At 35.8% G+C, this 26,744-nt stretch overlaps 1 protein-coding gene across 2 annotated transcripts in view; it reads right to left on the reverse strand.

Moving 5' to 3' along the window:
- LOC121779716 (structural maintenance of chromosomes protein 6B-like) overlaps positions 1 to 18,192 on the reverse strand; it is a 36,843-nt gene extending 18,651 nt beyond the window's left edge. Inside the window, exons 1-12 of one of the 2 annotated variants that reach the window (XM_042177107.1) lie at positions 17,961 to 18,192; positions 17,747 to 17,852; positions 16,727 to 16,863; positions 15,552 to 15,607; positions 11,786 to 11,872; positions 11,343 to 11,663; positions 10,834 to 10,953; positions 10,330 to 10,464; positions 8,146 to 8,222; positions 7,973 to 8,048; positions 6,678 to 6,752; positions 6,364 to 6,591 (exon numbers count right to left, since the gene is read on the reverse strand). In XM_042177107.1, coding sequence (XP_042033041.1) covers positions 6,373 to 6,591; positions 6,678 to 6,752; positions 7,973 to 8,048; positions 8,146 to 8,222; positions 10,330 to 10,464; positions 10,834 to 10,953; positions 11,343 to 11,663; positions 11,786 to 11,872; positions 15,552 to 15,607; positions 16,727 to 16,863; positions 17,747 to 17,852; positions 17,961 to 18,120 — 1,569 coding nt within the window. In that variant the 5' untranslated portion in view covers positions 18,121 to 18,192 and the 3' untranslated portion in view covers positions 6,364 to 6,372. Of the gene's footprint in view, positions 1 to 6,363; positions 6,592 to 6,677; positions 6,753 to 7,972; positions 8,049 to 8,145; positions 8,223 to 10,329; positions 10,465 to 10,833; positions 10,954 to 11,342; positions 11,664 to 11,785; positions 11,873 to 15,551; positions 15,608 to 16,726; positions 16,864 to 17,746; positions 17,853 to 17,960 lie in introns of those variants that run through there. The other variant, XM_042177106.1, reaches the window with a different exon arrangement.
- Positions 18,193 to 26,744: the final 8,552 nt, after the last annotated feature.

Below are 26,744 nucleotides of genomic sequence, written 5' to 3' on the forward strand. Positions count from 1 at the left end.
CCAAAAGCCCAAAATACGTACTTGAAAACCTTGTTCATACCGTTGCTTAATCTTTCATCATGTAACCATTCGACAATTGTGCCAGGATTTTATCTTTGCAACTCATTCAAATAACCTGGTAAAACTTTGAAATTCCACGCCCACGAACCATACACAAGCTCAATAGCTGTCCTCCGAGCATACCATGCTTTCTTGTAACTAACTTGCACATGAAATCTATTTTCAATATCCGCGACAATTGCTTTTACCTTGTAGCAAGGATCGTTTTCTATCTGATGTCGAACACTCAACGCTATCATACCCGACGAAAGATTAGCGTGCCCATTATAATTACGATCCCCCATGCAAGTATGAGCAGTGCTAAACACTCTAATTTGCCAGTGTTCATCATGCTTCCTCAATGTTGCTCGGCACTCCCACAAACATGGCGGTAAGGACTTATCTTTCGGATTTCCTTGTGGCCACTTACAAACTGCATGCCATGTCTTTCCTTTACTTTCAACAACTGTATATTGTCAGATTTTTTCCAAATGCCAAAAAGTCACAGCTGACTTCAATTCCAATTTGGTTTTAAATTTAGTATGCAAACCGACATTGCTCGGATCTTTTTCACTCCAATAATGCACATTGAGATCATCAGACTCAAAGTTTTTTGGATCAAAACTATCATATGGACCTGGTAAGGTGCGAAAATAGTTCATACCAGGCTGTGGGAACTGTGGAACTACTCTTTCTCGTACTGCTCTTCCTCCAATTGATGTTTCGCCAACCACTGTTTCTCCAACCGGAATGGATGTACTTGGAGCAACAAATTGGTCCTCATCCGACGAAGCACCATCTGAATCTGTACTATCCGGATCGACATCTTCAGAATCATAAGGTGATTGTGGATCAAGAAAGTCGGCTTTATCAAGACCAATTATGTCCTCAACCACAGCTGGGTTGTCACTGTCCCCTAAATGCACGCCTCCAATATCAAAATCTTGTGTTGTATCGAAGCATGGTTCTTGGCCTCTCGTAGACGTACCAACATCAAAATCTTGTGTTGCAGCGAAATATGGTTCTCGGCCTCTCGTAGACGTACCAACATCATTACTCATGAGATGATGACTATGTTGTTGAGTAATTGACGAATACTCAACATACAATTCAATTTGACCTCCTGTAGTCATACTCTCACTAAACATTAGTGGCATGTATACTTCTTCTAGTAAAATACCTATATACGTGATTGAAGATCCATAGAATATATGACGTTTCCATACTATTTGAAGTTTGTTTTCAAATATGTTTATCCCCATTCTTTCACAAATTGTTTCCACAAGCTTTTCGTAGGAAATACTTTCATCCAACATAATCAATCCTTTTGCAAAAGGAGGATCATATGAAATAACTGTTCCGGGAATTATATTTCCACCCCAATATAAATGGACACACCACGTCATACTATCTGCATTAATGTCAAACACAAATATTGGTCAAAAATATTTCTTTACAGTACACTACAATATATACTATCATAACAACCTATCAAATATGGGTAAAAAATTAGATATACTACAACATATAATACCATAACAATTGGTCAAAATATTTCTATTAATTACAATACAATTTATAATACTATAACAATCCATCAAATAATTATTTAAATTACACTACAATATATACTATCATAATAATCCATCAAATATTGGTAGACTAATGTTTGGAAGAATGAGTTAAAAATTAGATATACTAACCGATTGCGAGTACTAATATTTGGAAGAAATGAGCGAAAATAGAAATCTACACGCTTCAATCCACCACCGGGTTAACCCGACCAAGGCAAGCGTTTTCGCATTTTTCAGCTTTGGGAAGGTTTTTCGCGTTTTGGGGAGGGAGGAAATGTGATTAGGGTCTGCGATTTTGGGGGAGATCTGAGATATATGGTTCAACCGAAAAACGCCGATCAGGTTGGCGTTTTTTACGTTAAACACGCCAATGACCTTGGCGTTTTATTTAGTAAAGACGCCATCACGATTGGCGTGTTCAAATTTAAGTATTTTGGTTAAAAATACGAGCAGAATACGGTGCCATTGTAAAACGCCAACTATGTTGGCGTTTTACAGTATAGACACGCCAATCTCAATGGCGTTTTTACTTATAAACACGCCAATCTCAATGGCGTTTATACAAACAAAAAACTAAAAAAAAACCTTGTCAGACTGCTAGTCTAATTATTTTCTATAACTCTACTACTACTAGTAGTCACTAATGCATTTGAACTATTTTTTATATTTCACTTATATTTAATTATAAAATTAATATAAATAAAAGTAGGGTTAATAGCCAATTAAATCACGCAGTTTGGTCGAATTCTGCTCCGTCTCACGAAGTTTAAAATTGAAATATTAAATCATAAAGTTTCAATTTTTCTCAATTATCCCATCTATATGCAAAATTTCATCTTTAAATGATATTCGAAATGACGTGTTTTACGAAAATAAGTATATTTTTTTCTTTTAATTATCTTTCTTTATCTTTTCTTTTCTTATTTTAATGAAAAAGTTAATTTTTGAATATCATCAAAAGATAACATGTACATGAATGGCACAATAGAGAAAAATTGAAACTTCATGATTTATTATTCCAACTTTAAACTTTGTGGGATAAATCAGAATTTGACCAGACTTCATGATTTAATTAACTATTAACCCATAAATGTAAGATGCACATTTTACTAACATTTTCTCCATTTATAAAAGTCCCGCTACCGATCCAAAATATGAACATTTATTGTGTCCTAGTAACATAAAATCAGTACAAATTTTGCTGGCTGCATATTTGTACACTTAAAATTAATCTCAAGTAGACATAAACATATATTCGTACATAAACCTGCGGGCTGCATATTTGTACAATTAAATTTCATCTCATGTATGCATAAACATAAACTATTAATCAAGGTTGGGCTTGAGGGGCTCTAGAGCTTCAATCCTGGGGAAAATCCTACTACATGAATAAATCTCACAGAAATCCTGAATACACACCAACAACAGTATCGCTATCGCAGCCACAAACGTCAGAATCTTCCACGACCCGAACACATAATCCCTCATGAACCTCCCCATCCTAACCCTCCACTTGCCGTTGTAAAACTTATTCACATCCACTATGGCTTTATCCAGCAAGGGCACTTTCGTCAATCTCACCGAGTTGCACATCCCATTCCACATCTCCGCCACCTCCTTCTCGCTCTTCATATAATTCACTATTATCCCCTTCCCGCATAGATACTTGGCGTCCCCGTCCGTGTCGATTATCCCGTTCATCATCTCCATGTACCGCGCCAGGACCAGCGGCCCTGGTGCCGTACAAGCCTCGTACGCCACCAGATTCCTCAGCACCACCCCCGAGTTCGCGTCCAGCTTTATCACCGGCATGTGTAGGGTTAGGGTTTTTTTGTCGAATCTGATGCTCGAGATTCCTCCGCTCGTCGCTGCGAACTTCACCCCGACCTTCACTAGCTGTGTAACGGAGGGGATCGCGATTTCCTCCATCAGCGGAGGCTTCTCGTGGTTGCTTTCTTCGTCTTCCTCCTTCTCCGTGTGTAGGCTTTCGCTCACGTGTTCGAATTGGGCTTTCAGAATTCTGAATATGGGGATTTTCATCAGAATCGCCCAGGGAATCTTCACCAGTAATTTCAAGGGTTTCCAGAAGATGATGCATTTGATCACACGGATAAACCCTAATATTAGTTTGGATAATAGTTCCCATACTGTATAAACCAGCTTACACAGTTTTGTGGGCTCCGCCTCCGCCTCGGTCACCTCTTCCTTCTTCTTCCTCTTCTTCTCCTTCTCCTTCTTCGAATAACACATGTCGGCTTCTGGCACGATGAAGTGGTACAGAAAGTCGAGCACGTGCGCGTACTCCCTCACCGCGGCCATCTCTGCCTTCTCGGCCGCCTTGAAAGGCGACAGATCTATGCTCATCGACGTCAGAATCGTGAGCAGGTTCTGATCCGCCGTCTCTTTTGAACAGAAATGGAGCTCGAGAAGCGTCCTCATGACGAACAGTGGGATTTGATTTTCCAGCATGAGCATGTCTCTGAGGATGGAGTTGTGGGCCATCTTCTTCCCGGAGGCATCGATGATGTGGGAGAGGCCGGAGGGGACCTTCTTCAGGATCTTCCCGTGCTTGAGGCCGCAGGCGTGGGTGAACTCGAAGGTGAAGCACGCGTCCAGGGCCATTATCCAGGCCAGGGCCTCGCGCCCGAAGTTGACCGGGCGGTGGTAGCAGGCGCGGACGTGGTGGTCGCGTTTCATGAGGCGGTCTACTAGGGTTTCGAGGTTCACGTTTGGGAGGACCTGCTGGATGCGCTTGGCCGCCTCGACCTTGTACCGCTCCGTGTCGTACAGCTCGATGCGGAGGCGGTGGTACGGCCCCATCGACACCTGTGCCCACAGGAATTTTTTTCAGTAGAAGAAGGGAATTTTATTACCGGTAGCGTTCGGGATCAGTAGACCACCCAGTAACAGCAGACAATACACACGAGCACGTTGATTGTACATGTATTGCTCGTGGTCATCACTCAACTCAATCCGCAGTTGATTTGATAAGCTTGTCTGCTTCCAGTTCAATTCTTTTAGATCAACTGCATCTGGAATAAAGCCAAGAAAATCCAAACAAACATCCTTCCAATAGTTGACATCCTTACTGGGGATGTAACCCGTCAGAGGCTCACCGTCAGTTTTGAGGCCCCATAAGACCTCCACGTCCTCTAAGCTCACAGTCGCTTCACCGACTGGAAAGTGAAACGTGTGAGTCTCTGGCCTCCAACGTTCAATCAAAGCGGTGATAAGATGGTGGTCAATGTCTTTCGGTTGACCACACCTCAACATCCCGCCGAACCCCATCTCATCTATAACCGCCAAAACACGAGGATTTATGGGAACATCCCATATGATTCCTTCGTATCTTCTACATCGTACGTCTTCCGATGGCACTCCTGCCCATATGTTATTAGAGACGTGTTGTCTCTGCAGATATAATACGGAGGGGTCCTCAGGACCACATAAGAGCCGACGACGAGAAGTTGAAGAAGATGCCATAAATCACCTACACAACATTCATATTCCAAATTAAACAACAAACAAACCTAAACAAATTCAATAATTACAAACAATTTAATACAATATCACAAAATGGAACACCTATATCAAACAATTCACAATACACAACTTCAACATCATAACACAATTCACCTACACAAAATTAACAGTTCAAATAAACAATATACATCAATTTTCCACCAATTCAACTTACCCAATTTTAGTTTAACCAACCTAACAATTTCAATTTCAACCTAACAATGTACACAAAATTAACATTTCAAACTAAAAAAAGACATTAACCAAAACCCACATAAACCAAATCAATTTGCCCAATTTTTAAGCTATCAAACCCTACGATTTTGGTTTATAATCAAATTTATACACAAATTCACTTAACCCAAACAATCCAACATAATAATCAACACTACCGTCATACAAATAATCCATATGCACAATATTTCAACTCAAATCGCAACACATTACAAACCCTAGCTAAGTATCCAACAATTACTCTAATAATGTAAAAGATAAGCATACTAACCGAATAAATTGGACGAATTTGGGGAAAACTAGCACCGATTGATGAATGGAGGGCGAAATCACAAAGACACGGACGAATTTGCGAAGGATTTGGCCGCTGCTAGAGAAAATCGCGAAGTGGGTATGTGAGGTTAATTTTTCGCGACTGTCTGCTGCTATTATATGCTTCTGAACAAAGACGCCAATGGTGTTGGCGTCTTTTAGTAAAGACGCCGATCAGGTTGGCGTTTTTAACGTTAAACACGCCAATGAACTTGGCGTTTTATTTAGTCAAGACGCCATCACGATTGGCGTGTTCAAATTTAAGTATTTTGGTTAAAAATACGAGCAGAATACGGTGCCATTGTAAACGCCAACTATGTTGGCGTTTTACAGTATAGACACGCCAATCTCAATGGCGTTTTTACTTATAAACACGCCAACTTCATCGGCGTTTTTCCCATAAATGGAATTGATAACAAAATGGGTACATTTGCGTTATTTTAAAGGCCAAGTGGCCTATATACGCGATTTCCTCCTTATGTATGTTCCATGTAGATACACATTTAAGTTAATTGATCAAGAAAAACTCTGGTACACTAGATTTATGGCTTGTTTAAATGGCTCCCAAACTTTGGCTGAAGTTATCTACTTTTCCTTTTCACCAGAATCCAACAACAAACCTTTTCATCCTCCAAAAGCACTAATTGGTTACATTTTCATCAATTATATATGGAGAAACAAAAGCAGAAAATTAATTATATATTACAAAAACCAACAGTAAACCATGAAGATCCGTTAACAAGCATAAATAGGTAGCATCAATATCATGCGGGATGAAGTATGCCAATGAACTTGTATAATATACCACATGGGCACCTAAGGGACCAATGGGTGGAATACTAAATTTATGCTGATTCCGCTCGATCGCCTGTAAAAGATTGGTTACCCGACCTCCTCCAAATGCAGTAACCTTCAATGAAAAAGAAACTGAGATAAAAAAAAAAACAAAGTAAACGTAACAGAATATACGAATATCAACAAGATGAGAATCGAGACCTTATTCCTTTGATGCATTTGGATTTCCCGTATCCGTGAGGAAATATCACGATTGCTTTTATCGACATCTTCAATCTGGAGAAGGACATGCTGACTAAATTATTCCATGAACAGTGACTAAGTAGTTAGTGGGCCGAACTATGTATAAAGTCAGTGGTCCAGAAATATCGCCACAAGGTGTGTCCAACCAATCACATATGCAGAAACCACTTCTCTCCTTGATCTTATTTTCCCTCTTTCTGCAATTGTGATCGATTCAACTCACCACGTGGCAATATATGAACATCTCAAACAATTTTACTCCCGAATCATTTTTAACAATTATGAAAAAAATTGGAGTCGGTATCGGTATCGGCATCGTCGGATGCAACCATGTGCCATTGTTAAATTTATTGCTACGTTCCTAGGCATCATTAATCGAAAAACATTGTTATAAAATAATAGAATTTTTTGGCCATATATATTTTGAAATATTGAATATATTTCATGGAAACTAATGAAGTACAATTAAACATAGAAAATGAATGAATAAATACAAATTATTTCTATTTTTAGGGCACAGAGGTAGTATATATTTTGTAAAGATAAAATGGGTGTGTGCAAATTAAAGTGATGTGCCCATTAAGAGATAACATAGATTAAAATAACATAATCATATACTCCTTCCGTCACACTCTATGTGGAGCATTTCTTATTCAGCACAGGATTTTATGCAATGTTGTTTTTGTAAGTTAAGTTGAAAGAGAATAAAGTAAGAGAAAGAGTGAATGAAGTTTCTATTTTAAAAAATGTGCAATTTAGAATGGGACATCCCAAAAAGAAAATTGTGTCGGTTATAGTGGGACGGAGGGAGTAGTAATTTTTACAATAATTAAAAAAAAACAGAAGATGAATAGGCATGTAAAATAATATAAAGGGATGTTGTTAGCAAGATTCGATATATATACATAGTATAGATAAAAGTGAAACTGTTGGGGGCAACATCAAATTCGGGGGGGGGGGGGGGGGGGGGCTAGTGTAGCTTCGTCTATGCCATAAATGAAGATTTTCTTGAAAAGAAACAGGAACTGGAAACATTTAGAAACATGACATGTTGCGAAAGTTCAATTTGTTAAATTTCAGAACAAAAAAGGACAATGTAAAGACTAATGACTTCAATTCTTTTGACATTTCCACACATATAGAACATACAACCAGTTCGTGGTATGCAATTCCATTGCATGTCTTTAGCTTGCACTGTCCTGGTGCATGATTTTAAAGATGCACAAGCTGACGCATCATACAGATACCATTACCTGAATGAAAATCTGGTGTATTTCATTTTCTAACATAGCTATTCTCTGCTGCATGTTTTCCTCTTCTTCCTTCGATCTGAATGACGATTTCATTTTGATGAAAAGACCTTTGAATTCTGAAAGTATGAAAGCTAGCACATAGCAGATGAAAGAATTTTAGAATGGAATGCTACCTCTGAGTGTTGACATTAGCTTTATCAACTTCAGCTTGAAGTTCCCTAAGCCTTTCCTCCATCTCATTTTCTTCAGCCTATTGAACCATATCATATTTGCAAGTTATATCTGGTTCAGTTGTATTTTGGTGTAAGATATACTCCCTCCATCCCAAGGTAGTTGGGGCATTTCTTTTGGGCATGAGATTTAAGAAATTGATGTGTTAAAGGTTAAAGTGGAGAGAGTAAAGTAAGAGAGGGAATAAAGTAAGAGAAATGAAGAGAGAATAAAGTATGAGAAAAGATAAAGTTTTTGACATAAAAGGAAACGACGCAGCTAACTTGGGACAACCCAAAAAGGAATACGACTCAACTACATTGGGACGGAGGGAGTACATTTTATGAACAGATTCCTTATGATCCCATATTAATATGCCACATTCAAAACACCAACTCACTCTAAAAACAAGTCTGAGTTCAATGATTTAGTATCCATACTTTTTTATGGGTAAACGAATATAAATTTAAAGATTGTACCATAGAGGACTCGAACCTAAGAACTTTGGCGTCAGGCATTATCTCTTAAGTATGTATGTATTTTTTTCTTTGTTTTAGCCATAAATGAATATAAAATTTAAAAGTAGCTTTAGCCATAAGCTATTGGAAAGTAGTGAGGCACTTGCTTTAGAAAGACTAAAGTCCAAAATTGGTTCTTTACATTAGCCCAAATGAACTTTTTGTTCCTTAACATTATGTTTGGTAGCATTTGGTCTGTAACAATATGAATCGGTCAAAAATTGGAGCCGTATAAAATTGACGGTCAAATGCATTTGACCAGTTTGGCCACTTAACCATATACTATTAACTAATCAGTTTAACCTAATAAATTTAATGTCTGAAATCCATTTTTGGTCCCAAATATTTGCTCAAGCTCACTTTTTGGTCCTACACATTATGAATTGGTCCAAAAATTATACTCCCTCTGTCCCACAAGAATATGCACCATTTCCTTTTTTGTCCGTCCCACAAGAATATGCACTTTCTAATTTTAGAAACTATTTTCTCTCTAATGAGGTGGGACCCGTTCTCCACAAACAATATTAATTACTTTTTCTCTCTAACTCTCTTACTTTACCAATTTTGCATTAAAACATGTGCCGAACCCAAAGCGCATATTTGGGGACGGAGGGAGTAAAAGAAAATATAACTTATTTTTGAAAAATTAGATCATGAAATACAATTCATATAGCTAATTATATCAAAACATCCGGACTAAAGTCCAAAATTGGTCTCTTACAAATGTGCAAAAAAACTTTTGGTTCGACCCATTGAGTGTGTTAGCTTCTCATCTTAGATTTGTTTTGGTCCATATGTAAAGGTTTGTCAAAAACTAACTATCAACCACGTTGACCTGATTAATTACTGGGGTAAATATAGACCAAAACATAACAGTGTATATGACCAATAGGTTTTTTGAACAAATGTGCGAGACCAACTTGTACTTCCATTTGATTAATTAAAATAATATTTAACCCATAATCAGGCCAAAACATGGTTGAGCGTTTAATTTTTTACAAAACCATTAAATATGGATCAAAACATATTGTTTAGGACCAGAGGCTATTACATAAAATGTATATGACCAAAAAGTTTTTTTGGTAAAATGTACTCTACCGATTTTGGACTTAAACTGCCATTTGTCCATATTTCGAGAAACAGTAGTCTAAAATATAATTCATATAACTAATTAAATAAAATAATAATTATATTTTCAGAAAAACATTTAGAGAGAAAAATAATTTATTTTCTTGAAAAGAAACTCTTCTTATGTCAAGCTTAAAATTACAAGGAAATAAATATTTTCTCAAAAAAATATATTAGAAAATATAATTCATATAACTTATTATATCAGAGGGTTAAATTAGAAAATACTTAATTTCTAAAAAAATTGTAAAAGAAAATTGTATTGGAACATATAATTAATCATTTGGGGTAATGTAGGAGCACTTTTGAACTCTTAAATTATATTGGCATTGGGAGAAACTGCACTTATGGAGTAATCTGTATTAGATTCCCACGGTAAATAACATCAATGCACATCTCAAGACTCAAAGTAACACCAATGACCTTGGATTAGTTTGTTTCACCTATGTCAGTTTTAAAAGGCCAATTGGTATGTATATCATATCTCAGCAAGTGTGTTACCTGTGTATTTTGCTGATACTGCTCATGCATTTCCTGGATCTGCCTCTCGAGTGATCTGACCTGTTTAACCATATTATCAATTTGCCTATTTATGCGCTCTTGTTCCCCTGTTAGCTCAAGCTGCTCCTTCACAGCCTAAAATAAAATCTTTACATTTCAGGATCTTAGTCACAAAAACAATACTGCTATAGAACTCTACAAGAGTGAGTACACCGATTATGCTGCTGTGTATAGAAGAAAAGAAGCTCAAGCAATTACCAAACTAGATGAGGCAAACAATTTTTCTCAAAGAAACTTGTAAAGGAGAAGATATACACTTCAAGATTTAGTCGAGGCAGACTCTAAAGAACAGTTATTTGGCACAGGCAAAAGAACATTAAAGAGAATGAATGACAAAACTAGAACGTAAGGAAAATGGGAGATCTGAGCAAGAATACATTTTTCATCAGCCTTTGATAATTAAAAGAATCTAGTGTAATACAGAATATCAAATAAATACCATACCATAGAAAGATTTTGCTGTAGATCCTCCTTCAATCTTCTAACTTCAGATGTTCTTTCCATCATATTTGATATTTCATCTTTCTTTGCTGCCAATCGATCATTCAATTTTTCCATCTTGTGCTGCAATAAGCAATGTGGGTATTATCAGTTAGCCAACTCTTTGAATCAAATCTCAGCGGACATCTCAGGTTATTTGGCAAAATAAATTTGGCCAAAAACGAACCCAGCAGGATGGATGCACTAATAGTCACCATTTAGCTAGTCTTATCTTTGGAAACAACCCAATAAGAATTTACTAAGTAATCTGAAGAGTAAGGAGTTTCCACTAAATCGTTTACAACCAAAGCAATCAATGACATCACCAGCAGCTTATTATCACTACTCAGTAGAGGTAAATCAAACATCAACACAGAAGATCTTCCGCAATATGCTTCCAGGTCACTTTGGAGACACAGACAAACAGACAAAGAACACAAAAGATTTTTCCAGGAGATAGAAAAACCACATACATGATTCTGGTCAATCATTGCTTGACAGCTAGGTATCCTTCCTTTTAGCTTTTCAATCAACGTATGTTGCACATCAAGTTTTCTATCAGCATCATATACCCACGACCAAGCTAGTTTCTTTCTTAATAGCTGCACCTGTTGTGACATCTCCTCCATAATTTCCATGTTTTTTATCTTTTCTTGTAATTCATCAAGTTCCTTCTTTGCCGGCCTTAAGGAATCTTCCAAATGACTAATTAGGCCATTTGCATCTTGTAGCTGCTTGTCAATACCGCTTAGTAGGTCATCCACTTGTTGAAGAAGTGTTGCCTTGAAGTAGAACTGTAAAGATGGTGTTACTTGTTTTGTTATAACTAAAACTAGTGATTACATTTATCCAAATTAATGAGATTCAGTTGGCTATGTGGAAGTAGCAAAGTAGTTAATTACAAGTTCACTGTTACCTTGAACTTGTCTTTGTCATTGCCTGAATGCAGAAATTCTCTACTCTTGTCTTGTGTCATGGTTGTGCATGGATTCTCTACATCAATCTATATAGCGAAACAGGTCAACCACATTAACAGAAAGATTGTAGTATTATCCATAAAAACTGAAGGCAAAGAGTGGGGAGGGGATATAATAATTAGATTCAGTGTTATTAAAAAGCGGAGATGGCGGCGCCGTGGCGGATGCCCGTGGCGGATTTTAGGCTCAACGCCACCGCCACCATGTGATATGGCAGTTTACTCCCTTTTTTGAATGGCGGCCGCCATTTGCGAAGCGCCGTGGCAGGATATGGCTTTCATGGCGGTCAAGATGCCTTTTTTCCTTGTAAAACGACCCCACTTACCCCACTACCCGGCCCACGTGACATGTAACCTAGCCCATTGGCCATTATAAACAGTCTATTTATAGGGTTTATGGGAGTTTCTGGCTTCAATATCATAACCGCTGCTGTCAATCCAAGTTATCGTCTCTCCAGTCTCCACACGCACAAGGCTCCAGATTCTAGATTTTCATTCACGATAGCTGAAAATTTTTATGTACTACTACTTGAACCATCCACAATAGCATCAGACTAGCATAGTCTAGCCAAAAACTCTTCCTGCCACATCATCATGCCCTTCCTTCAGCCTAGCCACTGTCCTAGCCAAGTAACAACCTAGCAATAGGCTAACAATAGCCTAGCCAATGCCCTAGCCCGACAAATAAATTGACAAATACGATTTAATTCATTTTAATTATTGGTGTTTATCAAATATTAAAAAAATGAAGTGGAATGAGTTGTAAATATAGAGTATAAATAATAAAATAAAAATAAATAAATAAATCGAGTAGCCTATTGCTCGCCGCAAAATAGGCGGCCAGCGATCGGCTAGCAGGTTAGTCCATGCCCAACCTCTCGTCCGCTCCGCGCTCGTCCTTACCGTTAGCCGATTGCAATAGTGGACTAGACGCCCGCCCTAGCCGCTAGAATGTGGCTAGGGCGGGCACTAATCCACTATTGTGGATGCTCAGTTTGTATTAATTCCACTATTTAATTCTCTCTCTTTTCTTATAACTGTTCTACTCGATACATGGATTAATTCCACTGTATAATTCTCTCTCTTTTCCTATAATTATTCTACTCGATGAAAGCGTCTCCATAATTATTGTCTTCCACCATTTAATTTTCTAATTTTCCTATAACTATTCTAATTTTTTGTATCTTATGTTATGTATTATATTTTATTTATTTGTTAATTTATCGACCGCCATTTACGCCATAATACCGCCATGCCAACTGCAATATCCCTATGGCGGTTTTTTGACCGACCACCATAAGCCGCCATACGCTATTAATAACACTGATTAGATTAGAGAATAATAATTAGATTAGAAAATGAAACTATCCAATAAAAGTATTAAGTCCATTTTAGTTCCCAGAACACACTCATATTTGAGAAGTATGACCTTTTTCGATATTGAACAATATAATAATGAAATATTAAAATGAGAATCATGAGATGCAGTAGCGAAATCCCATCAAAGCACTATGATCATTTACACCAAAAGTGGCTACAAGAAATCCCAAACATGTATGTCCCAAGTAAAGACACTACCTGAAATATTTAAATTGATATTCCACATTAATATGATCATAGGTTCTAAATCTATGTACTAAGAAAAGGAAAGCCATGTTCATTAATAGATTTTGTTGCCACTGTCATGACAAATAAAAGCAACGCAGCACATGACAGCTCAACCCTGTTGACCAACATCTGTTTAAATTTGACATATCTGCTTTCACAGTGCACAAGACATATAAAAAGCTAAGCAAAAGCTACATTCTTGCCAACAAACAGACAATGCTGGTAAAAAAGCTCAGTGGAAAATTACACATGGAATTTTCATATTAACTAGAACAGTCAAAGCATACAACTCTTAGCTGGGACGGAGGGAGTACAGTACTTGAAATTATATAGTTAACTCTTACAATACTTGAAATCTCAAACTGAGTAACATGTGGCTAAAAATATATGGAGTTAGATTTCCAATCCCTCTAACCATTCAGTTCAAGGTTATAAAACTTTATTTTTCTCGGTCTTTTATGGCCAATGCACTAGTCTCAGAGTGGATTGACATCCCTAAGAGTAAAAACAAATCCCGTAATTGTAATAGGCACATAAGTTCTAGCTAGTAGCATTTTCCTCACCTGAATTGATACCGCAGTATCTAAGATAATACGATATCAACACAAAATGATAGTCCAACCATTGGTCTAGTTGAGGACAGCATTGTAGATGACAGAATTAATTCTTGATCTGATCTTTTTCTCTCTCCACTAGTATAATGTGATAATTCTCAAATGGGAAAGATAGTTGAGCACACTAAAGCATCAAACATTCCATGAAACGCTGCATCATATAAAGCTTAACCAACTACTAAAACATATTGACAATATTTGCATTAGTAAACTATTTCCAGAGCCTAAAAGACATTAACACACAAAGCAATGTTATCAATCTCATATGGCGGCTTATGGCGGTTTTCCTAAAAACCGCCACAGGGATATGGCGTATTGGATATGGCGTATTAGTATGGCGGATATGGCGGTCAAAAATTAAATAAATAAAATAATACTTACATATTTATATATAATTCAAAAATTAAAAATATTAAAAATATAACCTCTAAAACACTTTAAACAATTAATAAAGCATAATATACCACTCTAACCACCATGTTTCTTGCATAATGCCCTATTCCTAAATGCATTACACACGCAATGTTGTCAAATGTCGGATATGGCGGTGCTATGGCAGCGTCATGGTGCTATGGCGTTTCCACCACTGAACGCCATGCCATAGCGCCATGGCGCCGCCATATCCGCTATTTGATAACACTGACATAAAGAATGGCATACTTTAAGGACGGAAGATAAGGTGTCAATATAATGATATCTCACTAGCAACATGGAATGGAAGGGTGGAACCAGACAGCATAGGAAGATATGTCATATGTGTACACTCAAACATATATTCTTTAAGTTGAGGTGAAGTAAAAGCTATTGAAGTTGTCCATCATAGGCCTGTGGTCACCCTTTCAGTCAAATGTCTATGTCATTTGCTAAGTAACTCAGTGACCCAATAAAGTTTGATCTATAAACATCAAGTGAGAGAGCATCCTGAATCAGCAACAAGGTCAGACACAAGAACTTAGATAAGGGACAGAGAACCAAGTCAATAACATGTCCATATCATATAACTAAACAAAAAGATAGCTTTTCTAGTCATCAATGAAGTAAACAATGTTATCAATTTCGTATGGCGGCTTATGGCGGTTTGCCTAAAAACCGCCACAGGGATATGGCGGATATGGCGGTCAAAAATTAAATAAATAAAATAATACTTATGTATTTATATATAATTCAAAAATTAAAAAATATTAAAAATATAACATCTAAAACACTTTAAACAATTAATAAAGCATAATATACCACTCTAACTACAATGTTTCTTGCATAATGCCCTATTCCTAAAAGCAGTACACACGCAATGTTGTCAAATGTCGGATATGGCGGTGTTATGGCAGCGACATGTTGCTATGGCGTTTCCACCACCGAACGCCACGGCGCCGCCATATCCGCTATTTGATAACATTGGAAGTAAAATGAGATAAAGTTTGCAGCAGAATCAATTCATCTTTCATAAGTTTAAAAAATGCATTGAAATGGTTAGTAGTACTGACATTGAAGTATTCTACAATCTCACGGAGATCATCTCTCTTGGAGCCAATTTTTCTACCTGAATAGTGAGCAATCAGGATAGCATACAAATATTTAACATTATAGTTGTCATTATTAACTAAGTAATAAAGAGAGACAAGCATTAGATAGTAATAAAAATAGAAGATAACCACGATGTCATAAATAAATCCCCACGATTAAATCATTTTCTGGAAAAAGAGCACATAGGAAGGGTGGAACCAGACAAGCATATAGGAAGAAAAATAAATCCCCATGATTGAAGAGAGAGAAAACATTTTCTTGACAAAATTTAATTTCTCGGTTATAGAAATAAACCATCAACCAACCTGCAGATAAGAGAAAACTCAACAGAAAAATTAAAGTATAGGCATTATAGAACATCCCATTTATTCAATTACAAATTGACTTTTATGAGTAAAAATATGCCACAAACGAACTTCAAGAATATCATGAAAATTCTCAAAATGAAAAGTTCAAAGGAAACAACCTCTCACTAAGGGTTTTTCTTACACCAGTTTTCCAAAGGAACAGATGTCATTGTCAATGATCATCAGTAATCCAACTTGGGCAAAAATCTTTTTTACAATGAATTGACAAATGCAGGAACACATCATAGAAAAATCACTGTGTCACCTGAGCAGTGTGAAAAAAAATCAACACAATCAAGTATCAAGAAAGATTTTATTAGTGTAAATTTCAAAGCTAATGTTACAGTGTAATTTTCTTCCTATATAAAAAGTGAATTTTTACTACTCCCTCTGGTCCCCCTTTCTTGTTCCATTTTGCCATTTTCCTCATTCCCCATTAATTGTCCCATTTCAGTCACCTCATTTTTCACTAACACATTCCACTCACAATTATGATAAAAATATGCATGTAAAACAATATTATGGTAATTTTAGCACTAATTCTTTTGTAAGTTGCAGTAAAATGGTGAGAAACTAACTAACTTATTGTTTGATGAGTTCACAAATTCATATTTATTGCTAAGACAAAGCATCAACACATCTGAACAAATGAGCTCACTAATTCATAATCACTTCTACTCGCACATATATTTCTTAATATAGCAGTTTAGGCAGGGATATTGGAAATATTCAACTTTTTCTGGACATGTACCGAAAACAAATGAGATATTAGACCAAGCAAATAAAACCTTGACTGTTTTTTAATGTGATGCTGCCACCAGCAGATTCTGAGATTCTACGCTCCACGGTGATGGTGTCTCCATACAGTTCATGCTTGAAAGCATCTTCACCTTGATTCTTTATCTCAACTTGGACAAGCGCAGAGCTGTATATGGACAAAAATGGATTGAAATAACTTATAAGACATGGTATAACAAGAAACAATTTAGTCAAGCACCATCCATAAATAAATTACGTTAATAACAACTTGCTAGATCCAAATTGGAGACATGATGCTACAGCATGTAATGTATATGATAGGCACACATCAATAAACATTATAAAAATGAGATGTAGAAAATCATATGCAGTGGCATCTCATGAATTACGTCAAGTTGGTTATTTTTCATATTTTAGACTTTAGAGGGGTTCAATTTTTAACTCATAAGGGTAGAGAGGAAGAAATCATATTTGAGAAGGAGGCGAGAAATTTTGATTTAGAGACTTAAAATTTCAAATCAAAGAAGTACATACATATAAGACATAAGTCTTCCCCCTAAAGCAAGAGCAAGTAGATAGGGATACATAGGATTCAATAAAACCAGTAATTACCTCCTAGACCATTCGGGCCAATGAGAGAAAATCAGTGCATCATTGTTGATACAACATATTTACATTTGAGTATTTAAAAGCAATTGGTTTCACTACTTGAGTCTCAATTCTCTCTACAACTCAAATTAGTTTTATTTTTGAGTAGTTTACAAACGATATCCACTAAAGTTGCATTCTCTTTGATGAAAGGTATATATTTTCACATTTTTTAACATATTCTATAGAGTGGATCATTTTCCCCAGGCAACCCTTTTCCCCTCCAATTTATGATAATATTAGTGGTGTGTGTGATAAAACTTTCTGACGATAAATCTTCAACCAAAGAGAAGGCACTGTAAGTTTACAACAATGTAAAAACATCTGAAAATGTAAAACATCTTAAAATGCTGATTGCAATTCCTTACCCAAATACTTTCGAGAAAAAAAGGAAAACAAACCTGCAGCCAGTTTTGATAAAATCCTTTAGTGTATTCGCTCGCTGCGTACCACGAGCTCGGCAGCCGAATGCGACACAAAGTGCCGTTAATATTGCGCTCTTTCCACCTGAATGAGTTAACAGGATAAAAATGAAAATAGGAACGAAGATTGAGTGCAATAAGTTGATATACACACAGTGACGGAGATAGAATTAGAGAGAGCGTGCGTGCGTACTCCCATTTTGACCGGTGATGAAGTTAACCAAGTCTCCGAACTCAATGTCGAGATTGCTGTGACACATGAAGTTCTCGAGATGGATCCTAGAGATTATACCGGCTTCCAGGCGTTTCGGCCGGCGAGCGGGGTCGTCAGTGAAGAGAGGAGAGGGCTCCATACAGTGAGAGCGGGGATTAGCAGTCACTCACCGGTAAAGGGATTTCAATTTCAATTTCACTTCTAGAGAAGTGTTGCGGCTTTTTCAATTGTTTTCATACTATTGATAAAATATTTTAAATTTTGTTAATTAGGAGTATTGTTTATTGACATAACTAGTATTATCACTAACACTTTCAAATGAAAATAAATTATAAAGTAAGTAGGACATAAGATTTTTAAATAATAAAGATAAATTTGAGTATTGTTTATTGACAGAACTAGTATTGTCACTAACACTTTCAAATGAAAATAAATTATAAAGTAAGTAGGACATAAGATTTTTAAATAATAAAGATAAATTTTAAGGTAAGTAGATTAAAATAAAAAGAGGATAAGAAGAATATAATGATGTTTATAGTTAAGAATATGTGTTAATTAAAATAAATATTCATAATATTATAAACAAAATATTATGGAGAAATATCACTCTTCTTCCTCTGTTCTGATCTCTTTTGGCCCACTTATATTTTTTGCAAGCTTAGTAATTAAACTTGCTTTGCCATCATAATTTATGACGTACCGCTTGTGTTCTATTAGGCGTTGATGGATTCTTCTCTTCTCAACTGATTCTTTTCACCTTCCTTTCTGAAAAAGGTAAAATGTCATTCTAAGATAGTACAGTTTATGTGTAACATGAAATTTTTGCGACTTATTTTATTTTTAATTAATGAGGATGTTGAATAAGAATATCTTTTGTGGAAATTGAGTCTCTATGTGTTTGAGTTAATTATGTAAAATTAGTTGTTGTGGGTTATGTGAGTTAATGTGATTAAGCTACCAATGTGTGAATTAAATTAAATGGGATCATGCATAATCATTCTAGCTATTTTATTTGAAATTTTCGGCCCTCCTATTTATTGGAAATAATAATTTTTCTTGGATTTAATTAATTGCTTTGGGATATTTATCCAAATTAAATCCAAACTAAATTATGTCATCCCTGGAGATTTTCGACTTCTCCTAGTAATTAGGAGAAGGAATTATTTTGTGGATTTAATTGGTATCTTGTTTGTCTTCTTCCTTGAATTAAAATCCAATTAAATATTACCATATCTTACCAAATTTGAATCCTATTCCTATTTGATTTAAGGATTTAAGGATTTAAGTATTTTTTCCTTGATCTCTCCCATTCCACACGCCTACTTTCATTTTTAATTGTGGGATTTTATTTTATTCCCCCACCAATTTAATTATTTTATTTAAGTGTGGGATTAAACCTAGAGAATAAATAAGCCAAACTCTAACCCTAGCCCCATTATCGCATCAATTATCTTTCCTACCGATTGTTTTTTTAACAAGAAAGGTATATTTGAATTCTCTTTCTCATCATTTCCATTGAACCCATGTTTCTTGACTCCCTCATGCATATAGTGAGTGTATAAATCATAGATCTAAAAATTAATCGGTTGGGATTGATGTTTTGCATGAGAAAGTAGTGGATATGCGTTTATGTATGTGTATGTGTGAGGTTGTGGATGATTCGTTGGTGAATGATATGTGAATATATGAGAACATGGTTGTGAGATCTTTTTGAAGCATGATTTTGTGTTGGAAGCATGAATATATGTGTTTGGATGACTGATAGATAAACCCTAATTCGAATTTGTGAAGCATAAAAACTGTGATCTTCAAACAGTAGATTCCGACGTGTGTTTGACCAACCAAACGATCTTATTTTCGCAAGACATTTTAACTGAGTAAAATTTGAGATGTCTTCTGTGTTGTGTATAATTTCAGCCTCTTTTGACGAAGATGAATTTTAAATGAATTTTTAAAGTTAACTTCGTCGTTCTGTCAGAATTTGTATTCTCGCCTAGTGAGTTTCGTTTTTGGTTTGACCGACCTAAAGATGTGATTTGATGTGAAATTTTAACTGGATGATCTTTGATGTGTCTACTATGTTGTGATAAGATTTCAGCCCCAACGGAGGTCGAATGGATTTTTAATGATTTCTACAAAACGACTGCGCAGTTCTGCCAGATTTCTGTCATGTTAAAATAATACATGTTGTCAAGTTATGAGTGAATAAATGATACATGTGTGAATACGAAACGTATCATATGATGTGGCTATGTGTTACACGTTGATGTATGCTTGAGTGTTCGTTTCGTTTAAGATGGTGAACGTTGGGATGAGCAAATATAAGAAACGATGAAAGGAACGATAGGACATGCATGAGTAATGTGTTGATAGAAAACTGATTGTGTTGTATTATGTGGTTATGATGTTGATAATGGTTGTTGTGCGTACGTGGGTACGAAGAGCAAGGATTTCAATAAGTTGTGAATCGTGTTTGTAAGCAATCGAGGTGGGCCTTTCTTTTTACTAAACTCTTTTACGTTTCAAAAGTATGATTGTGGAGCTATAAGGGTGGTTTAAAAGTGTTATGTCATGTCGTGATTGTTTTGATGTTGAGATTGTGTGCCTGATGTCGAGTTCGTTTGAGCTTGCTCCGTTAGGCTATATGGCTATGTTGAGATTGTGCTTGATGCCTAGTTTGTGAGTTTGCTCCATTAGGCTATAGGGCTATGATAAACGAATTCGGGTCTGAGTAGGGCCGCCAAACCCTATCAGGCTGTGTACACAGAGGGGATCGTGAGCCGTCCTTGCTAGTCGGCCGGTCTCGTGGGCGAATAGTATGGCCACACTTTCGTCGCACTATGGTAAGATGGATGTGAATGATTGGTTTGTGAGAAAGTGGGAGATTGATTTGCATGGCCAGGCTATGAAACTGTTTTTTTGTGATACTCGATGATATTTCTTTTCTAAAATGTTAAACTCAAGTTCACTATGGTATGGATGACATAACTTCTATCAATATTTGGCGTGTGTCCACTGAGTATATCAAGTACTCAGTGCATGCATATGTTTTCCTTTATGGCAGGTTGAGCGGAGTGATGTTGCGGCGGATGTTGAGTCGAGCCTTAAGAAATTCCTGATGCGTCGTGTCTTCATACATAGGCGTCTCCCTTGACTCTCTTAAATACTTGTTTTTTCGCTGCCGTGTTTGAAATTAATTTCTAGAAGTCTTCCGCACTATTTAATACTGTTTTATGACATTAAGTATTTTGAGGCTAAAATCCGTTGCTTAACTTTTCAATAAACTAAAATATTTCTTTTTGAAGTTAATTGGGTTTTCCATTTGCGTCCCTCTTTTCTTCCCCGCTCCTTAGTCCATCCCCTCGTCACGTTTTCCCCGTCTTCACTATCCTAGTAAGGGTGGTCGTGACATTATGAGAGTATTTGTTAAAGAGCAAATCAGATACTAAACTGATGAAAATTGAAAGGCGATGAATGTCGTGAATAAGAACATGTTTACTAAACATGTAAAATTGAGAGAGAAACTGAATTAGGTTGAGAAATTTTGTTATTAGGAATTCCTCAGTGCCATATTTATAGGCTGTTAAAACTTCTCTGGAATAGCTTTTGTCTTATTTACTTGGTATAAAATTGTTCACCATATTTCGATCTTAAGATCAGTTTTTTATTTGATAGATTTAAAAATTGATATGACCGCCTCTATTATGGAAATTGCCAACTCAATACTGATCTGACCGCATCTCTTAAGACACACTCCCTCTCATTTCTAAGGGATTGACTGTTTTTCACCGTGAGTTTCGGAAAAAATAATATAATAAATAGTAAAAATATAAAGAAAATAAAGTAGGTAAGAATGCTGATACGATTCTCTTCTATATTATTCTCTTTCTTACTGTATTTTCTTCTTCACTTTAACTATTTATTATCATTTTTATAAAACAACGGCAATAACTTGAGCTGGGATGGAAGGAGTATATCAACTCAATAATTTCCTCTCACTTCCACATAGATCACGAGGCTCGAGATATAAAGTGGGAGAAATAGTTCATTTAATCACTAGCTTCTTTCTAACAAAGTTGACTTTTTCACTAAGCGGCTTATTACCCCATGAATATTCACGTAATGGGTATTATTGCAAAAGCTTACTCTGCAATATGTAGCTAAGAAGTTAATATACGTTTCAGCCATATTTATCAAATTGGGCGGGAAAATTGAGCCTGAAAAAACTGTGGCTTTATATATTTATAGATTATAGATGATAGATATAAATTATAAATATAAAAAAAAATGGAGTAATAACATTAATATTTATAAAATTATAAATAAAATAAGAGAGAGGAATAGGGCGGGGAAAAATACTGAAATATATGCCTTATCATATAGACAAAATATCGAAAATACAAAATTTTCGGTTATACCGTGATTTTCAGTACGGTATGATACCTTACCGAAAGATTTCGGTATGGTAACGGTATGAATTTTCATATACCATGCTTACCAATGCATACCGAAATTCCGGTATATATAGTTAATTGAGTAAAGGTCAATTTTGGTCTTAAACAAATGACTAAAATACGAATTTGGTCCAAAACATTCACTTTTTGAAAAACAAGTCCATTATCAATGAAAACGTCGACGAAGTAGTAGTCCTTTTTACGGTTTCGTCAAAAAACTAACAGTCAATGCTAATTGCACAGGCATGACCGTTAGTTTTTTGACGGAATTGTCAAAAAAAGGACCAATGCGATAAGAATTTCATTTGTTATGGAACTGTTTTTTTAAAAGCGAGTTTTGTACCAAATTCGTTTTTGGTCATATGTTTCGAAAAATAGACCTCTACTCTTAATTAAGGTATATACCGTAAATTATAAATATAACTGCATATAAAATATCTTTTTAAATTAGAAAATCAATTGTGAAATATAAAATATATTTAATATACTTTTAAATTAAAAAATATAAATAAAACTCAAATTGTTTATTTTTTATTGATGTTGCAAGTCAGGTATACCGTAAAAGTACGGTATACTGAAAATAAGGTATGGTATTAGTATGGATTTTGTCATACAGAAAATAGGTATACCGAGGTAAGGTAAAAGTATGATTTTTTTCATACCGAATTTACGGTAAGGTATACGATATGGTGATTTCAGTAAGGTAAATCGTACCTACCCACCCCTAGAGAGAGATGAAAGGTAGTGTGAATAGTGTTAGTAGAGGTGCTTCACCTCATTAGTAGTGTGTAGTATAATGGTATAAGTTGCAAACAAAATGATGTATAGTGAAAGTATGTTGTTTATCTATTCCAAATTAGAAAGTTTATACTCTCTCCTTCCCACTTAACATGACACACTTTCCTTTTGGTTTGTCCCAACCAAGATGATACATTTCTATTTGGTACTTTCTCTCTCCAATTAATACACTCAACAACTACTATTTTTTTCTCTTTCCAATTAAATATTCAACTTTCTTCCTCTCCTCATGTAATACTTCCACACCCTCTTCTCACTCAAATTAACCAGAATAACCAATAACTCTAAAATCTCGAGCCCATTAAGAAATGTGTCATCTTAGCTGAGACGGAGAGAGCTTTTCTGGGACGGAGGGAGTAGATTAAATTATAACATGTACTCCCTCGCTCCCACAGAGTTTGTTCCGGTTTGACCAGGCATGAGTTTTAAGAAATCATTTGATTTTGTATTAAATGGAGATGCGTACTGGAATAAGGGTCCCACATTGAGGAGATTGAGAGTTGTCTTAATGTCTATTTTTGGTAAGATTCCAAGTGGGACAAAACTTTGTGGGGCGAACGAAAATGGTAAAGTGGGACAAACTTTGTGGGACGGAGGGATTAATAATTATAGTGGGTTAGGAAGGGCGGCATAGCCCACACACGTACGCCCCGGGGTCGCGCACCTGTCTCGCCTCGTCGAGGCCAACAGCCCCAGCCCGCGCATGCCGTGGTCATGGGTGGGGCGGAGGCGTAGCATTGTGCCTTGTGCTGGACGATAAATGATCGGCGCTTGGGACTGGTCATTGGGCTTGGCGCTTTGAATTATTATTATCATGATACTAGTAATTGGTCTTTGGCTATTCTTTGGGTCTGGTCTTTAGACTTGCCGCTTGAGCTTACCCGAGCTCAGTATATATAATTATTTTAGACCACCTCACCAATCCAAGCTAGCTAGCCACATAGTCAACATGGCGCGGCAAAGCAAACGTGGTTGACACATTGGATGTCCACATTCGTGAACGAACCTGAACGCGCAACACGTCCAGATACAATCCATCCAGGTTAATCCTCTAGCTTCCAACACTGGTGTCTGTCACAAAACTTGTAACCCCCGGCAGTTATACTCAAGCAATGTTGACATACTTATTGTCTTTATTGACTCCAGCCTCCACATGCATTGGAAAACAACGAACTTATTACTAATCACAAAACAAAACGAACTATATACAATATACACAAAACACATTCACTATACAAAAAGTTATACACGCATTAAACAAACTATACAGCAAATATACATTATACACAAAAATATACATGACAAAAATAAACACACAGCTCCTCACCATAAAACACATTATACTTATAACGCACACTTTACATACTAATCTACACACAAAATACACAAAATACAAGTATTACACGTGCCACACAACACAAATACAACACATCAAAACAAACAGCTAAATAAAAACATACTCAAAAATACACACATGGCACACCGTATAAACACAATGTACACATATAGAAAATACACACATAGCATACACCTTAAACAAATTATGCACAAAATACAAGCATAACACCTACATGTACACATCACAAAATACACACACTACGCATACTAAACTACATACATGATACACAAAATACACACGACCCACGTTATACATAGCATAACCAAACAAAAAATATACATAGTAATATAAATTACACATATAGCACAAAGTATAAACACGCAATATACACACACACTATGCCCAAATTACACATTACACACAAAATATACATGTACAAAAAATAAACACCGAACTCACACCATAAACACATTATACATATACACACACTGTACATACTAATCTACACACTATACACAAAATACAAATATTACACCCACACAACACAAAATTCATACATCAAAACAAACGGGCTAAATAAACTATACACACATAGCACACACCTTAAACAAATTATGATCAAAATATACACACACTAAGCATACTACACTACATACATGATACACAAAATACACACGACCTGCATTATACAAAGCATAACCAATACAAAGAATATACATACTACTAGTAATTACACACATAGCACAAAGTATAAACACATCATACACAAAATACAAGCATTATAACCACATTTACACACAACAAAAAATACACACTTCAAATATTGTAGATAATACACAAAATAAATGCACACTTTACACAAACTATAAACACAATACACACAATATTGCACATAATATACAAAATGTACATTACACACTCAATACACAAAATATGCAAAGCGTACAAAAAATACCTACAATACTCCCAATATGCACACATTGCACATGCTGCTCTACACTCACTGTAAACAAAATAAACAAGCATATAAAACACACATATACCACACACTATAAGCACGTCATACACAAAATACAAGCAATGCACCCACAATCACATCACATAATACATAAAAATTATAAACACACGCTGCATGTACTAATCACAAAACAAACGAACTATATACAATATACACAAAACACATTCACTATACAAAAAGTATACACGCAATAAACAAACTATACACAAATTATACATTATACACAAAATATACATGTACAAAAAATAAACACACAGCTCTCACCATAAACACATTATACATATACGCACACTTTACATACTAATCTACACACAAAATACACAAAATACAAGTATTACACCCACACAACACAAAATACAAAAACAAACGGGCTAAATAAACTATACTCAAAATACACACATGGCACATCGTATAAACACAATGTACACATATAGAAAATACACACATAGCATACACCTTAAACAAATTATGCACAAAATACAAGCATAACACCTACATGTACACATCACAAAATACACACACTACGCATACTAAACTACATACATGATACACAAAATACACACGACCTACGTTATACATAGCATAACCAAACAAAAAATATACATAGTAATATAAATTACACACATAGCACAAAGTATAAACATGCAATATACACACACACTATGCACAAATTACACATTACACGCAAAATATACATGTACAAAAAATAAACACCGAACTCACACCATAAACACATTATACATATACACACACTGTACATACTAATCTACACACTATACACAAAATACAAGTATTACACCCACACAACACAAAATTCACACATCAAAACAAACGGGCTAAATAAACTACACACATAGCACACACATTAAGCATAGTAACTTATCTGTGATGAGACTATCAAGGGTCTTCTCTTTAAGTGCATAAGCAAGCCTCTTATTCTGCAACAAAAGTAATAAAAACTTCAGACCTCAATTAACACCCAAATAATAAATATCTTGACATGACTCAACAAAAGCAATAACTTACTACTTGCATCCAAGTATTTTTAGGGTTTATGGTTTAGGGTTCAAGACAAATTTACAAGATCATGAAGAGGCACGAGTGAGGCTGAAGTCAAAAATCTTCGCAACCTGCGAGAAATGAGAACAATTGTG

This window comes from Salvia splendens, chromosome 19 (assembly GCF_004379255.2).
Source record: "Salvia splendens isolate huo1 chromosome 19, SspV2, whole genome shotgun sequence".
NCBI classification, from domain to species: Eukaryota; Viridiplantae; Streptophyta; class Magnoliopsida; order Lamiales; family Lamiaceae; genus Salvia; species Salvia splendens.